The sequence below is a fragment of the Lepidochelys olivacea genome (genome assembly GCF_965140295.1).
Source record: "Lepidochelys olivacea isolate rLepOli2 genome assembly, chromosome: 2".
Lineage (NCBI taxonomy): Eukaryota > Metazoa > Chordata > Testudines > Cheloniidae > Lepidochelys > Lepidochelys olivacea.
Genome location: NC_140412.1, coordinates 123,098,224 through 123,114,998, shown reverse-complemented (window position 1 = coordinate 123,114,998; position 16,775 = coordinate 123,098,224). Strand labels below are relative to the sequence as shown.

The window sequence follows — 16,775 nt, the reverse complement described above, 5'->3', positions numbered from 1 at the left end:
CTGGTCTTTTCAGCTTTGTCCTCTCAAGAATTCATTCTCTCCTCTGTTTTTTTCTCCTCTTTAGTAACCCCATCCCTTTCCTGTTCTGAAGTGTTAATCCTATTTGTTAGAGGATTCTCTTATGAGACTTAAGTACACAGACATTTTTGAAATTTCAGCAAGCCAATGTGTGACCTTCCCTAAATATGTAATTTTTTTAACCAGCTCTAATAGTAAGCTATCCAAGTAGAGAACATTTCTTAGGTTCTAGAAGGTAGTGGTGTTCGAGTGATGTCCCTGTGGGTGATCCATTTTAGGTGTTCATGTGCCCCTGCTATCATAATCGGAGATTTATAGTAGCAGTGCCCAGTTGGGTCACACATGCACTGTCCTCGTCTCGCACTGCTTCAGGCAGTTATCTGGCTCTGTGTGACCAACCCTCTCTACTGCTTTTGGCTACGAGTTGGAGCATTTAGCATCACCTCAGAGCTTACTTAGCATAAAATAACCCCCCCAGTTATTTCTCGTTTTATTAGAGACAGTCAACCCTTTTTTGTTTCTTTTCATCCTTGCCTATCTCTTGAAGGGGAAAAAAAAATCTGTTTTCCCGATTAGAAGTAGGTTTTCGTTGAACCGTTATTTTCGGTTCTCCCCTTGTGGGGAGACAAAACTCTCCCCTTAGGGGCATTCCCAGTTCCACAGGCTTCAAACACTGCCTCACCTGTAGGCTATCGATACCAGTGTTGGACGGACACTGAGTGTGTCCACCGCCTAGGCGAGATACATGGACCTCAAAAGTGTCCACACTGCCATAAGTAAAAGCCAGAACCCGGAAAGCCAGGGACTTGCAACTGAAATTACTCCTAATGGAGAAGTCCCTCAAACCTGCATTTGAACCAGAAGCACAGACCTCCCTTTTCAACCCCCATAACCCCCAGGCAAAAGTCACCCACAACAGCCTCTGACAGAGGCTCTTCTTCTAAGGCTCAGACAACCAACCACCCAACCAAAAAGGTGGCTAAAAAGTGTATTTTGGATTCGCCAACTTCGGAAATGACCAAGAAACGGCAGTCCCCGTTCCGACATACACAGTTGATACCGACCACACCAGAAGTTTCTACCACTGAAGCTGTGGCACCTTTTGGTACCATGGGTACCACAAGAGAGCTAAGGACTCCGAGAGCCAGCTCAGGTATAGACAGTAAAGGGAAAACAAAACCTATGCTGCCAACAAGACACTCTGTACCAAGCAGATCCATGCAACTACAGGGCATGCTTCCACCTACCTTCGGTCTACCACAATCGACGTGTACAACTATACCAACTTCGAGTGATGTCCCTGTGGATAATTATGTGAATAATTTCACATAAATTGTGTAGACTTTATTGAATTTCTTCCCGAGGAGAAAAAATATGAGTTTAGAGCCCTCACCTCTGAGGGACAACTGATTGCTTGCCAGAATGGCATTATAGGCCGCCTTGAACTCTGCAGACATGGCAGCATGGTCTACAGCTACTGTGATAGTCATGAGATCATCTTCTTTGTTGCATCTCTCTGGAAAAGCCCAGAGAGATGCAATTAACAATTGAGAATCTGCTGTTTTGAAGGGCTCAAACTCTTCATGGCCAAGACATCAAGGGCAACAGTGAAATCCCTGGGAATTTATACTCCTAGGAACAAGAGAAGACAGAGTAAATATTATAACATGCAGAGATACTGGTTTACACCATAGACACAAACACTTAGTATGAAGTACAGGGCCAAAACAGGGGCCCGCAAGAAGACACCAGCCTCCACCTCAATATGCAATATCTAACAAACAACCTCCCACCAGCAAGTTTGATGTGTTGCTCAAGGACCCAAGAACACCACATCTTTCAGTACTGGAACCCCTCCCCATGTCTCAACCATTTGCAGCCTAATTCCTTACTACCCAGTCTGGTAGTCCATCACAACAGACAGATGGGTACTGGAGATAATTGAGGCTGGATACTTCATTCCTTTACTCCCCTCCCCCCCAATCCTCCCTCTCTCTTCAGGGACCCTTCTCACAAAGCCTTACTTTAACAGGAGGTAACCCACCTCGTACATCTAGGAGCGGTAAAACTGATACCAACAGAAGGGGAAGGGCTTCTATTCACATTATTTCCTCATACAGAAATAAAACAGGAGGGTGGAGACCCATTCTCAATCTTCCACTCAACAACTTCGTGAAAATCCAATACTTCAAGATGGCACGTTAGCCACCATAATTCCAGCCATAGGACAGGATCATTTCCAGTACAAGATCCTACGCTTTGGCCTATCCGCTACTTCTCTAGTTTTTTCAAAGGTCCTTGCTATCATGGCGCCCTGTCTCCTCAGGAAAGGAACTTTGATACTCCCATACTTAAACGACTTCCTGCTGAAAGCACCTACAGAACAAGCAGCATCAGAGTGCACCAAACAGCTGACAGCTCTCTTCATGAAGTTAGGCCTCCGAATAAATGCACAAAAATCAACACTAACACCAGTGCAAAAACTAGAGTTGATTGGAGCCTACCTCATTTCTCCCAAGGTGATGGCCTCTCTACCACAACGATTTCTTATCTTAACCAACCTGATCTCCACAGCACAAAACAGCCTGTAAGTCACTGCCAGGACTTGCCTGCAACTACTAGGCCACATGGCTGCCACGATGTTTGTTGTCAGGCACACAAGACTACACATGCAATATCTACAAGCTTGACTCCAGAGTTTATATCCCAAAGTAAACAAGCACCTCACAATGCCAAACAAAATAAGACTCCCTACTCTGGCGGACACAACCAGACCATGTCTGTGCAGGGGTTCCTCTTGTACAAATTTCCCCAACGATGACCATCATTACTGACTCATCACTCCTGGGCTTGGGGGCACATCTGAACTCACATTCCATCCAGGGCCGTTGGTCCCCAGCAGAATCCCTTCTCCACATAAATCTTTTAGAAGAGGGGTCTCAAACACGCAGGCCACACCCCCAGATTTATTTGCTGTGGCCTGCCAAGGTCTCTGCACCTCCACCCCCTGGAGTTATTTCCTGTGGCCGCCAAGCTCGCCACCCCCAGCATGCCACGTCTCCACTCCTCTGCCTACCTCCGGGCTTTGGCGGCGCTTTCCGGGGGGAGGAGCAGGGAGCTGTGTGCTCAGGGGAGGAGGTGAAGAAGAGGCGGGGGCCGGGCGGGGATTTGGGGAAGGGGTTGGAATGGGGGCAGGGAAGGGGTGGGAAGAGGTGGGGCAGGGGTGGGGCCTCATGGAAGGAATGGAGTGGGGTAGGGTGGGGGGGGCTTTATATCTTTATATGAAAAGGTGTCCGTGATGCAGCCCCCGTGCCAACGTACTAGTTCTCATAGGGCCCTCATGGTGATTTGAGTTTGAGATCTCAGTTTTAGAACTACAAGCCATTAACAACGCTTGCTCCCACTTTTTACTGATCATCAAAAACAAGACCACACGAGTCCTCACAGACCCTCCATTTGAGCCCATGGCAACATGCTCTCAACTGCACCTTTCCGTGTACCTTTCCATTACATCTGCCAGAAGGGTGGGAGAGTTGGGAGTTCTCATGGCAGACTCACCATACACAATTTTTTTCAAAGACGGTTTCCCTGAGAATTCCACCCTCCCTTCCCCCACCCAGTTTTTTGCCTAAAGTCACCTCAATCAGCCCATCTATCTACCAGCATTCTACCCCAAACCCAACGAGGTATGGCAGTCCCTGCTACATACCCTAGATGCAGGCAGGGCAATAGCCTTTTACATCGAACTAAATCATTTCATAAGTCCCCAAAACTATTAGTCTCTATTACTAAATGATCCAAAGGGGACGCCATATCTAAACGGAGGCTATCCAAATGGATTTCAGATTGCATCAAACTGTTACCATCAACATGACTGGCAACCCCCTGCAGAGATTCGCACACATTCCACCAGGGCCTTATAGCTTCCACAGCGTTCCTTAACATTCCTATTATGCCACTACATACATCCGATGAAGTGGGTATTCACCCACGAAAGCTTATGCTCCAATACGTCTGTTAATCTATAAGGTGCCACTGGACTCCTTGCCGCATTCCTATTACGGACTTCTGTAAGACTGCAATGTGGACCTCGGCCCACGCATTTAAGCAACATTATGTATTAGAACAACATGCAACCTCTGATACTTCAGTCAGTCCAGTTCAGATTGTCATGGCATGAGCTATGGACAAAAATGTCTGTCCTTGCTGATAATCTTTGATTGCAATTGATAATAAGGTATGGATACCACCTAGTGGCTGAACTCAGTCCTGGAAGAGGCCTCAAAGTGTTGAGGGACACTTGGTTGAAATAATTCATTCGTGAAATGCTATAGACTTCTATCTTGGGTCCTTTTTTCAATCTGTGTGACTATGCTAAGGGATGTTTTGATCTGCAGTAAAATATTCTAATGAAGATAATTACTTATATCCTTGGTTAACCCAACTCTACACTGTGGTGACTGTCTGGCACATATTTTTGTTTGGATAAGAGAGAGGTGATTTAAGTTTTAACCCCGATAAGATTCAGGTAATATCCTGTATTTGAATATTGTGGTGTTTTGAGGAAATGGCAAGCAGTCACTTAACACTGTAAATTTACATGGTGTTTTATACAGCATGATTATCTGCTCTGGAGAGCTTATTGTTTAAGACTGACAATATATATATATCAAGAATTCTGTAAAGGGAAATTCTGGGGGATTTTGGTGAGAACAAGTAGGGAGGCCAGAGCGATGCCTCTGACAGGTTCAGAAGTTAAGGCATGTCTGAATTGTTCCTTTTGTACGGAAGTCCATAATGCAGTAGTATTCTGGAGGAGCAATTACCATTTGAATGTTGCCTGAGGGGGACCTTAGCCAAGGTGATAACCAAATCACAAGTAAACAAATAAAGCAATTTGCTTTTATTTGGAGTTGTCGATTTCAAGGTAGTAGTTATAGCATGTGCTTGCCTGCTTGTTGCTTAGCATATGGCAAGAAAGCTGGTCGTGTCTACCCTGACTTTCAGTTACTTACGGTGAGATGGTCACTCGTATTCTTCCCAAACATTTGTGATCAGCTAGGTTATATTTGCACATCGTACTGAGCTGCATCTGGAATGGGCTCAAAGGCAGAGCTATTGCAGTTCAGTCTGTGAAGAATGTCTTTCCTGAATGGCATGCTGGAATTCCTCTGTAGCTATAACCGGGTGTGGTCTAAAAATGTTCTCTTTGGGTTGGTAAAACTTGACCACTTTTTGTCTTTCATGACATCTCCCATCTCTGGTCTTTGGTTCTTGTTTCTAGTCTTGCCATGCCATTAGCTAGTTATGTTGTAGCTTCGTACAGTGTCAGATACTTCTGAGATTCCACTTGAGGATCTTATTTTCAGTGACCAGAGCAGCAAGTATTGACCTTTATATCTAAGAGAATGTTAGACTACCTTGGTTTTTCAATCTCATTTGAGTGAATACACAATTCTCACTCCCAGGAAGTCTGCTTGCACTTGGTTGGGTAAGATGGGTGATATGATCTATCACAGAGGTGGCCAACCTGAGCCTGAGAAGGAGCCAGAATTTATGAATGTGCATTGCCAAAGAGCCACAGTAACACATCAGCAGCCCCCTGTCAGCTTCCCTGCCCCCAGTGTCTCCCACTCGCCAGCACTGCCGATCAGCACCTAATCCTCCATCCCTGCACCTCCCACCCTCTGCAATCAGCTGTTTTGTGGTGTGCAGGAGGCTTGGGGGGGGGGGTGAGGAGGAGGAGCAAGGGCGTGGCAGACTTAGGGGAAGGGTGGGGGCCTTGGGGGAAGGAGTGGAGTGGGGCCAGCGGTTGAGCCATGAGCACCCTGTAGCACATTGGAAAGTTGGCGCCTGTAGCTCCAGCCCCAGAGTCGGTGCCTGTACAAGGAGCCGCATATTCACTTCTGAAGAGCCGCATGTGGCTCCGGAACCACAGCTGGGCCACCCCTGATCTATCGTGACTCGGTTCTACTACATATTTAACTATTAAAACTCCCCAAGAAATTGAACTTTCTCCCAGTAAGTCTAAGGTGGGGAAGTGTTTGGTTGAAAGTCCCCCTAACAGTATATTTGATAGCAATTCAAAAGAGAGGACATGACTGATCTACTGCAGTTCAGCAAAGGACACCATTTGACTGAGCATTTATCCTTTCTTTTAGTTCTTTTGGAGATATATATAAATAAATCTGAACTAGCAGGGCGTGAGCAATCCAAAATAACCCAGCTGCCATACAGTGTGATACAAAATAAAAAGAGAGGTTCTTTTTATTTTTAGATCTGAATTTGGACGTTGGATCTGGACGTGACACATGTGGAGAAACATCTTCAGAGAGTTACAGTTCTCCTTCTAGCCCACAACATGATGGGAGGGAAAGCTTTGAAAGTGAAGAAGAGAAGGACAGAGGTTGGATTTGTGCAGTGGTGTGTGTGTGTGTGTGTATGTGTACACTTCGAACACCTCAGTAGGGCAAACGTTGAGCTTGACCACTTTTACTCTGGAATGCTCTACTGACGGTCTGATTTAATCTTTATTCCTATACTATATTTATAAGTAGTGTAACTGTGATTGCTTCTGTCATATATTTGATTACTACATTGCCAGCTGGTCAGGATTCAGGTTTTCACTGCTATTTCAAAACCCTGTTTTGCAATGTTAAATAACTCCCAATTTTAGGTGTACTCAATTTACCAATTGACTAATTTTATGCCTCCAAGCAAACAGTGCTCCATAAATTTCACTAAGGTTTTTCCTCTTCTTTTTAAAACACCAAAGTTATATTAAGTAACACTTCTGAGACTTAACTTACATCCAAGTACGCATGTTTGTGTTGATGGTAGAGAGTACCTAGGTGATACATTTTGTAGTATTGATTCCTGAAGGCAAGAAATGTTAATCTTTGCTTTGCAATACTTAACTGGTACCCTTCATTTTATACCATTATAATAACCCCTTGACACATATGCAGTCATATGACAGTAGGAAAATGTGCTTTATATACTTTAATTAGCAACATCATTGGAAGACACAAGCTGTCTATTTACTGTGAAGGAGTATAGTGCATGTCACATGTTTCCAGAAAGCTGTGAACAAACAATATATCTCCTGCACACACAGTTCTGTAACAAGTTAAGGATCTACTTTCAATAATGCGACAACATTTTGGCAGTTTCCAAAGCTTGTTTAACTGATAAGGATTTCCTTGGAAATTACAAAGTTATACGAAATGCAATGAGATGATGTACAGATATCGCATTTGTTCACTGCTGGCTTGAGGTGACTCCATAATCTGTATTTGAAATAAGTTTTCTGGAGAATGTTCTGCTGTCTGCCTTCCTGAGAGGGTCTATTTTCAAAAGCTTTTAAAAATAGCTTTGAATTTTACTTCAGTATAAAACGTACAAAAAAATCCCCAAGATAAGTATATTGCCGTTAACATATACCCCAGGAAAAAGGAGCAATGCTCAGCCTTATACCAAATATACAAAATCCCCCCCATTGAGATTCCGCTGTAAGATTCCAAATGTGCGGCACGATTACACCTTGTCATGTTTTCAGCCGTAACATCTCAATCTGATAAATCAAGAAAAACTTGCCGCACTTTTTTTGTGTGAAACTTTTCATCTTCTGTAATTTTGTATGTTTACTTGTAAGAGACTTGGCGCTCATCCCCGCCTCATGCTCCCTGCATAGCATTTTCAGAACTCTTCCCTATGTGCCTCTTAATTAGCCCCACTCAGTGTCTTATACTCTTCTTCTACGTTCAGCTTTATAAACATAAAACCAAATGTGATGTTGACTGAGGATATATGCAGAGTATATTGTGGAGCTGGGCAATGGAGGCAGGATGAACACAAGGCTGGGTAGGAGCCAGGGTTGGGAAGGCGACCATGAGGAGTAATGCATGGTGGCATAAGCTGTACAGGAAGGACTAAGCTTTTTTTTATGCAGACACTAGAAGTTGTTCTCATGGTTTGTTCCTTTTGGATTGCCTGTCTTTCCTTTGGTTAAGGCAGACAGTCTTAGTTTTTAGGTTTCAGAGTAGCAGCCGTGTTCGTCTGTATCCGTAAAAAGAAAAGGAGTACTTGTGGCAGCTTAGAGACTAACAAATTTATTTGAGCATAAGCTTTCGTGAGCTACAGCTCACTTCATCGGATGCATTCCCCACTGTATTTTCAACTGAATGCATCCGATGAAGTGAGCTGTAGCTCACGAAAGCTTATGCTCAAATAAATTTGTTAGTCTCTAAGCTGCCACAAGTATTCCTTTTCTTTTTAGTTTTTAGGAACACTGTCAAGGTAAAAATCACTGTGTATATCTTTAAATATCCCCTACCTGAGTTGATAAGACTAAGGTATTAACGTCTTAATTTATTTTTCACCATTTACTTAAATTTTTTTATTTGCTCTGAATGATGGACTAGTGGTCATGTTTGCTTTCTGGCTTTCATCCACTTAATATTGTGTTGGGGCTCTTAACACTTAAGAAACTTGGTTAAATACTAGAAATGCTTGCTTTGAAAATTGAGAAGACACATGAAAACACCTTGGTTTTTTAAAATGTAGCAAACCTATTGTGTATAAATCTCAATGCTAACCATATTTGTTTGTTTTCAGTGCTGTAGATCAGTGGTTCTCAATCGGGGTCCAGGGCCCTCTGTTTCAGGGGGTCTGCCAAGTGTGGCCAGTGTTAGACTTGCTAGAGCTCAGAGCAGAAAGCCAAAGCCCCGTCGCGCAGGACTGCAGCCTGGGGTCCCAAGCCCCACCACCCAGGGCTGAAGCCAAAGCCTGAGCAACATAGCTTTGATGGGCCCCCTGTGGTGTGTGGCCCTGGCCAATTGCCCTGTTTGCTGCTCCCTAACGCTGGCCCTGGCTTTTACATGCAGAAAAACAGCTGTGCCACAGCTAGGCTGTGGAATTTTTATAGCATGTTGGGGGTCCTCAGAAAGAAAAAGGTTGAGAACCCGTGCTGTAGATTACTTGTGTTTGACAGTGCAGTAGATAAAAATGTTTTGACTGTCCTAAAAGCTAAAGGAGCAGAAAAGTTGTTTAACTATACATGGTGCGTTTGAGATCTTTTCTCCTCTTCCCCTGCCACCTGTATTTTGAGAATTGTACCAGCTGGGGGCATAGTTATTTCCCATCTTTCCAGGTGGATGGGAGTAGCTTAATTTATTCTGTGCCCTCCACTTATACATATGGATATAGAAGTCACAAACACAAATTAGCAAGTGGATTATTTGGTGAAAGCAAATAATGGAAAGCAAGGCAGATATGCCTCTAATTCAAAATCAGTCCAACCCAAGCTGGAAAGGTGGATAAACAGTCCTTAATTTCATCTACATCAAGGTGAAATAACACTTATTTGTGCCTTTAAAATTCAGTAAACCTCAAGTTTGCATTTTTAGTTTTTCACTAATGCTTTATCTTCAACAGATACAGACAGCAATTCAGAGGACTCTGGGAAACAAAACGCAGGCAGGTTTACTGTTTATGGTGCTGTCAGTCCATCGAACATCAAAGCAGCAGCTGCTCAGATTTCTTCAGTGAGTAATGAGAATGGAAGTATTTCAGAGGATCCTTTAAATTCAAAGTTTCAACATATTTCATTTATGCCTGCCTTACACTGTGTGATGCACAATGGTGCACAGAAACCTGAAGCTGTAGTTCCACCACCCATATCTGCTGATGGTAAAACAATGGGAATGCTTGTTACCACTCCTGTCGCTATCTCGCCAATGAGAGAATCTGCAAATCCAACTCCAGTTGGAATAGGGCCAATGACTTCTGGTGAATCTGAAAAACGCCTTGAGCTGTTGGCTTCCCCTCTACCAGTACCATCTACTTTCCTTCCACATTCTGTACAGCCTGGTAGCCCAGCTTTGCACTTGGCAATACACAGATTGAAAATACCCTCTTCGCAGGGATCGTCTGAAAATTGCACAGTTACTGGACCACAGCAACCAACTGCAAACTTAAGCGTTGGCTCACCAAATACTGCCTTTATCCCAGTCCACAGCCCAGGTAGTTTTCCAGGATCCCCAGTTCCTAATACAGATCCCATCACAAAACCTGCATCCCAAGTGGTAGGACTGAATCAAATGGTGCCTCATATTGAGGGGAACACCGGAGCAATCCCTCAGCCTACCAGTCTAAAGGTAGTTCTTCCCGCAGCTGGTCTTTCAACAGCACCTCCACCGGCTTCCTATACTTTGCCAGGCACTCCTCATGCTACCAATGTGTTGCCCAACCAGAATACAAATGTGCTGAACTCTGTAGCAACTTCCACACCACCTCAATCAGCTGGTTTAGGTGTTGGTCAGATCCAGTCAACTATTCCCCCTGCAATACCTACCCATACACCAGGCCCTGCCCCTAGCCCAAGCCCTGCTTTAACACACAGCACTGCGCAGAGTGACAGCACATCCTATATAAATGCTGTTGGAAATACTAACACTAATGGGACTTTAATGCCTCCACAGCAGTTGGGGTCTGGGGCTTGTGGTTCTTGTGGACGTAGATGCAGCTGTGGGTCCAATGGAAGCCTTCAGATCAATAGCTATTTTTATCATAACCCTATTCATGGACAAGTCTACAGAGTTCCACCTTTCTTCACTCTGCCATCTCTTTGCAATGGCAGCTACCTCAACCAAGCACATCAAAGCAATGGAACACAACTTCCTTTTTTCCTGCCTCAGACTCCATATGCAAATGGACTGATGCATGACCCAGTAATGGGAAGCCAAGCCAACTATGGTATGCAGCAAATGGCAGGATTTGGGAGGTACTATCCTGTATATCCAGCACCTAACGTAGTTGCCAACACAAATGGATCGGGGCCCAAGAAGAATGGGAATGTTTCATGTTACAATTGTGGTATAAGTGGACACTATGCGCAGGACTGTAAGCAGTCATCCATGGAGGCCAATCAGCAAGGTAATCATGATAGCTCCCAACGGACTTGCTTTTGAATTTACTAGTTTCTCTTTACCTTACTGACCATGCTGTTTCTGTTCTTGCAGAAAGGTGTGTGCGTGTGTGTTTGTATAAATGTACGTTGTGCACTAGTGGTCTGCTATAAAACCGCAAAGAGGCTTATCTAGCCCCAATCAAATACTGGGGAAATGGAGTTCACAGGTACTAAACTAAATTTTGAAGGGGTATGAAATTGGGTTAGGAAATGAACCCATCTCTGTTCTAAATTGTCATTCTTTTCTCTAGGCTTTTGGCAGTATTTTCAGACTTGCATGCTATTAATGTCAAGTCTTCCACTCCCTTTGATGTTTTGGTAGAATTCAGTTGCAAAAAGGATTGGAAATTGTCAGGTACTATATACAATACATGGCTTGGATTTCTAAAGCATGTGAAGATTGAGAAAACTGGTCATTCTGATGTATTTTTTACCTCTGCATAACCAACTATCCTCTGTATAACCTATTTTATGTAGGTGGGATTTGTTTGACTTCTGAGACAGTTGCAGCAAAAAGACATTGAAATAAGACACTAATAAGAAATCAAAATTTAACAAATGACTTCAGTTTTATAACTTCCATCCTCTTTCCATTCAAAAAAAAAGAGGGGGAAACAGTGTTTGTACCTGTAGAACATTAAATACATTTTTCTTCCATCACTTCCTTTCTGATCCTCAGTGTGTCTGTTCTGACCTTAATCATGTTTGCCGAACTTGAACAGGAAAAATTAGTCTTGGTGTTTGGGGGTTGCTTTTACTTTGCATTTTTCCAGGGGAGGTAGTATCTTACATTTTTACGTTGGATTTCTTTTATGCTGACACTTCATCAAGGAGATGAAAAACGATGAAGTTTGAGCCCTCCTTTTAAATAAGATTGGAGAACAAGATAGTGCCTTTTGAAGAGCATGTCCATTTTGATACCTTGTAGTGGTTTGTAATCTGTTTAATTGTAAACAGTGACTTAGTAGTTCTCTTTCCTGTTTTAGGCACTTACAGACTGAGATACGCACCTCCCCCTCCCCCTTCCAATGATACGTTGGATTCTGCAGACTGAAACAAGTAAACATTGCCTACATAACAAACTGAAGTTTGGGGAATTGAGAGGGAGGGGGAATGTTTCCTGAGGTCTTGCATTTGGGATATTCCTGGTTTTATATTCTTTTGGAATTTTTCATTGCTTTTGCACCTCTGTTCAATACAAAAGAAGAAAGCTGAGTCCCTGATCTCCTGGTTCTGCAAAAAGCTTGCATAATGCATGTAATTCAAACACACAGCCAAACAATCAAAAGAGCATTTGAACCATACTTTTGCACTGAAGACTTGAGACATGTGCAATGTTTACTGCATTTTTTAAAATGTCCTTTGACCTCCGACATCACTGGTGGAGCAGCCATATGGTTGAAACAAGAAACTTGGTCATGTTGTGTCACAATCCCGCCTCTTCTGTCCCACCCCACTCCACCCCCAGCCTGTTCTCCTTATGCTGCTGTTTTTGTTTCTCTCCCACCTTCACTGTGTGTCCACAGGTTTCATTGGACTGTCTGAGTATTTGGCAGTTTATAGAGAATTTGTCCAAACTATAGCAAATAGTTATACTCATGAATTATATGGGGAAACTGTTTAGTCTTCCTGTGGGGAGCGAGACTAAAGACTCACAGAATAGTGTGTATGTAATAGCTTGTTTTACACACACACACACACACACACACACGTAAATGAAAATACTTCAAGTGGGAAGGGAATGAAACACTGTGGACTAAAACAGATTTATGAACGTGAGCAAGCTTAAAGTGAAAGATCTTATTTCCATTGTAGTGTTTTAACCTGATTGTTCCAAGAGACAAGGGGCGGGGGGTTGGTATGAATGTTGTATTCCATGTGTTTGCATTTCTGATGAAAGCTGACAGTGAGTCCTTTTTTAAAAGCTATTCTACTTCCGTGTCAACACAGAATGAACATTACTTGATTTTGATTTGATTTTTCCCTCAACTATTACAGTGTTGCATTGTATTTAGAATGTAAATGGTTTATTTCAGTCTGAACAAAAGTTACGGTTTTCTACAAAATAGTCAGGTATTAGTATTAGGACTGGTCTACCAAATAGCAAAGTCACTATTTTATAATAATTTACCACTATGCGTGATTATGGTATAATGTGAAAGACTGAAATGCGTGTGCTAAGATGGTATTAATCATGTTGGTGTCATGTCAGTAAGTTTAATGCTGCTGTATTTTTATTTTTAAAAGCCAATATGTACTAAATTGCTTCCAGGTAATAATTGATTTCCTAAAGTGCACTGAGGTTATCTGGAAGATTGAGTGAATTTTTCATGACTGCTATATTCAACACCGATGAACAAATTACCACTGTATATCCATAGGTTTTTGGCATTCCTCACAGTTCATAGCAGAAATGAAAGATTTTTTTTTTAAAGTAAGATGCTGATATGCAGTAGAGGGACAAAAGTAAAATTGTATGGGGGTTCAGCTGCCTAATTGCTAAACAAAAACTTGAAGAAAAAAAGCTTGATTTACTAAATGTCTTCATAGGTAGCATTTATATTTATAGCACCAGTATACATTTTTCTCCCTTGGGGTGGGGTAGGGTAGGTGAAAGCTTTAATTTAAAAAGAAAAGAAAAAATAAGTAGTAAATGGAAATTATTTTGATTAAAAATATTTTATTTGATCTGGGTATTTTTGGACCGCATTATTAAATGAATTAACTGCATTTGAGTTTAAGTGAGGGTGTTAAAGCACCAATGGACTCACATTGTGAATTACCTGCCAGTTGTACTTTATGGAACTTATTTTATGATTTAAAATACTGTACTGTAAATAGGAGGTATGTTACCTTCTCTTTATTTGTATGTTTACCATATACTTTGATATTTGAAATGTTATGTACTGGAAAGGTCACTTATATTTCTAGAACAGATTGGATTTTATGCAACCTTTCTTCCTTGAATTAACAGCAATAAAAAAGGAAAAAAGTGTCTATCTGTAAGTACTGTACTTTATTACTCTTAATGAAAGTGGTGCCCTGCTCCTATTATGTTGTTTTTTTAGCAAGGTACTCCATTGGCTGGAAAGTGGCATAGATTGGACCATTTTGTTAGCATAAGTATGAAGTATTTTGTTTGACTAGTTGAGTTAAGAACTTCATATCCTAATTCAGGGCCATGATATCTTGGACTGGGTAAGTGAACTATTGGTCACTATGAAACACTGAATTATGAAACCAGATAAAGGTATGAGGTGATGTGGGGCAACAGTGGGTTAAAGCCTTAGCTGCATTTTACTGCAATCCCTAAGTCTAGGCTCTGTTGGCCGCATGTCTTGGGCCCAGGGTAAGCCAATGTTCTGATATGCTTTGTTGGTCCAAATGAAAACTCCGAGTCCCTAACACACTCTGGAAAAATCAACATACCCAGTCATAATACCTGGAAAGTGAGCTGTCTTCCTGTCATTTTCTTCATTCTGCTGGGGAGAATAGAAGGCAAACAGGCCTGCAATGGCTGAAAATCCAAGCCTCTGCCAAGTGGCACTTCTGTTAATTCCTTAACAGGATAACTTGTTGGGCAACTGTCTTGGCCTAAGTAAAAAATGGAAGGTGGCATGCTCGCTCTGTCACCTGACTTCCCTTTTTCATATCCAGAGCTCCACAGTTCCAGGGTTTAATAGCAGCTTTAAAACCATACAATTAAGTCAACCTACGTTAGCTCAACCGACAGCCACTGCAGGTTTTCGTGTCCATGCTACCCTTCTTCTGCCAGTGGAGGCGTCCTCACTGGGAGCACTTGGACTGACAAGTGCTGCCAGTGGCAAAGGGGGCGCACAGCCCAAGCTGTCAAGCATCCGATGAAGTGAGCTGTAGGTCATGAAAGCTTATGCTCAAATAAATTGGTTAGTCTCTAAGGTGCCACAAGTCCTCCTTTTCTTTTTGTCCTATATAAATGGTTTTAAAAAATGCTATACAAAAAGCAGGTTATTGTATTGACATTGAATAAATCATTTAAGTTGGTACAATACAGTAGCTTAATAGCTTTAGTTGAGTGTATTGTACCTGCAATGTCCTTGATTCCCTAGCTTTGGAACTCTTCCTAGATGTAAAATAGTCCTGCTTTATCAACTTTTATGCCCTGCTGCGAGGGATTTTTTTCCTCCTAAATTGGAGGACTTTGGTTGCCATTTGAAGATCAAGTATGCTTAAGCTACTGAGTAGATAACTGAGTTAAGGGGGGGGTCTTGGAGTAATTAATGCATGTTAGGAACACCTAGAACAAAGACTAGGCATGTGTAAATTGAAAGCTTAACGTTTTTTTACAAACTTTTCTAATAAGACACTTTTTCTCCAACTGTTTTGATTGGAATGGATTCCAGACTTCTGAAATACATCTGGTTAACATTGTAATGCTAATATGTTTCAGTGGGAAATCTAGAGTTACTTTTATACAGTAATGCATAATTATGCTTTGCTTGTTTCCAACATCTTTCATCCTGACTGGATCCTGAAATTCTTTACAGCATATACATAGACCCCAGTGCTGAAATGTGGTTATGCAGTATGGACACACAACCTTAGTTTTTAAAATTTCATCGAGAAGTCCCTATTATAATCATTAAACTTCATGGAACTGATTATTAGCTTCTGGAGGAGGAAAGGTTGAATCAGCTCTGAGACTTATACTTCTAATAATTTCTAAGAATTAATTAGACCATCAAATTAATTAGACCACTAAATAATTCCTTCAACATATAAAATTCTTGAATTATAGATTATGCTAACATTTGGGGTGGTGCAGGGGTGGAGTTGGAGGTATTTAATCTTTTTAAAAGGCAGGGTTTGAATGAACCAGAGCTGAGCCAGTCTTTCAGATTTCATTAGCCATTTTACACATACCCACATCCAGTTTTGGCAAAAGTTTTTAAAACCAACAATTGTATCAATTCGGTATGCAAATAACTGAACTGTGTATTTGTGTAATCAGTATAGTTAACCATATGATACACATCTAATTGAATAGATTAGCACAGTATGCAACCTATGCTTTGAAACAGATTAAAATCCATAAGAACTGCCATACTGGGTCAGACCAGGAGAGTGGGCTAAACGCTCTATTGTCTCTGACAATGGCCAGTACCAGAGCTTCAGGGGAAGTGTACAGGACAGGGCAGTTTGGCAGTCAGAGTCTTAGGGCTGCCCTGAACATGGGCATAACAAGGGTGGGGCAAGCAGGGCAGCTGCCGGGGGGTGGGGGGGGGAATGAAATAAACAATAGGGATACAAATATGCTTGCTTGCTCTGGGTGCTAAATTGCCTGGTTATGTCTCTGGCTCTGAGCATGGGGTTGCATCCCTTGCCAGCTTGGCTAATCGCCCCGAGAACCTATCCTCTGAGATTATCTAGTTCTTTTTTTGAACCCGGTGATGCCTTTGGCCATCACAATATCCCATGGCAATGAGTTCCACATGTTAATTGTGGATTTTGTATGAAAATGTACTTCCTCTTGTGTGTATTAAACCTGCTGCCTATTAATTTCATCGGGTGACCCCGGTGGTGGTATTGTGGGAAAGGATACATAACACTTTTTCCATACCATCCATGATTTTATAGACCACTATCATGTCTGTCCTCCAGTTGCCTCTTTTCTAAGATGAACAGCTGTAATCTTTAGTCTCTTCTTATATGGAAGCTATTCTGTACCCTTGATAGTCTTTGCCCTTTTCTGTATCTTTTCCAACTCCACTATATCCATTGTGAAACAGGACAGTCAGAACTGACTACA

At 42.1% G+C, this 16,775-nt stretch overlaps 1 protein-coding gene across 2 annotated transcripts in view; it reads left to right on the top strand.

The window, feature by feature from the left end:
• Nucleotides 1-13,954, top strand: part of ZCCHC2 (zinc finger CCHC-type containing 2) — a 73,045-nt gene extending 59,091 nt beyond the window's left edge. For both annotated transcript variants that reach the window (XM_084621559.1, XM_084621558.1), the window contains 3 exons: nt 6,296-6,424; nt 9,454-10,953; nt 11,974-13,954. In XM_084621559.1, the coding sequence (XP_084477685.1) occupies nt 6,296-6,424; nt 9,454-10,953; nt 11,974-12,041 (1,697 nt within the window). In that variant the 3' untranslated portion in view covers nt 12,042-13,954. The remainder of the gene's footprint in view (nt 1-6,295; nt 6,425-9,453; nt 10,954-11,973) is intronic.
• Nucleotides 13,955-16,775: the final 2,821 nt, after the last annotated feature.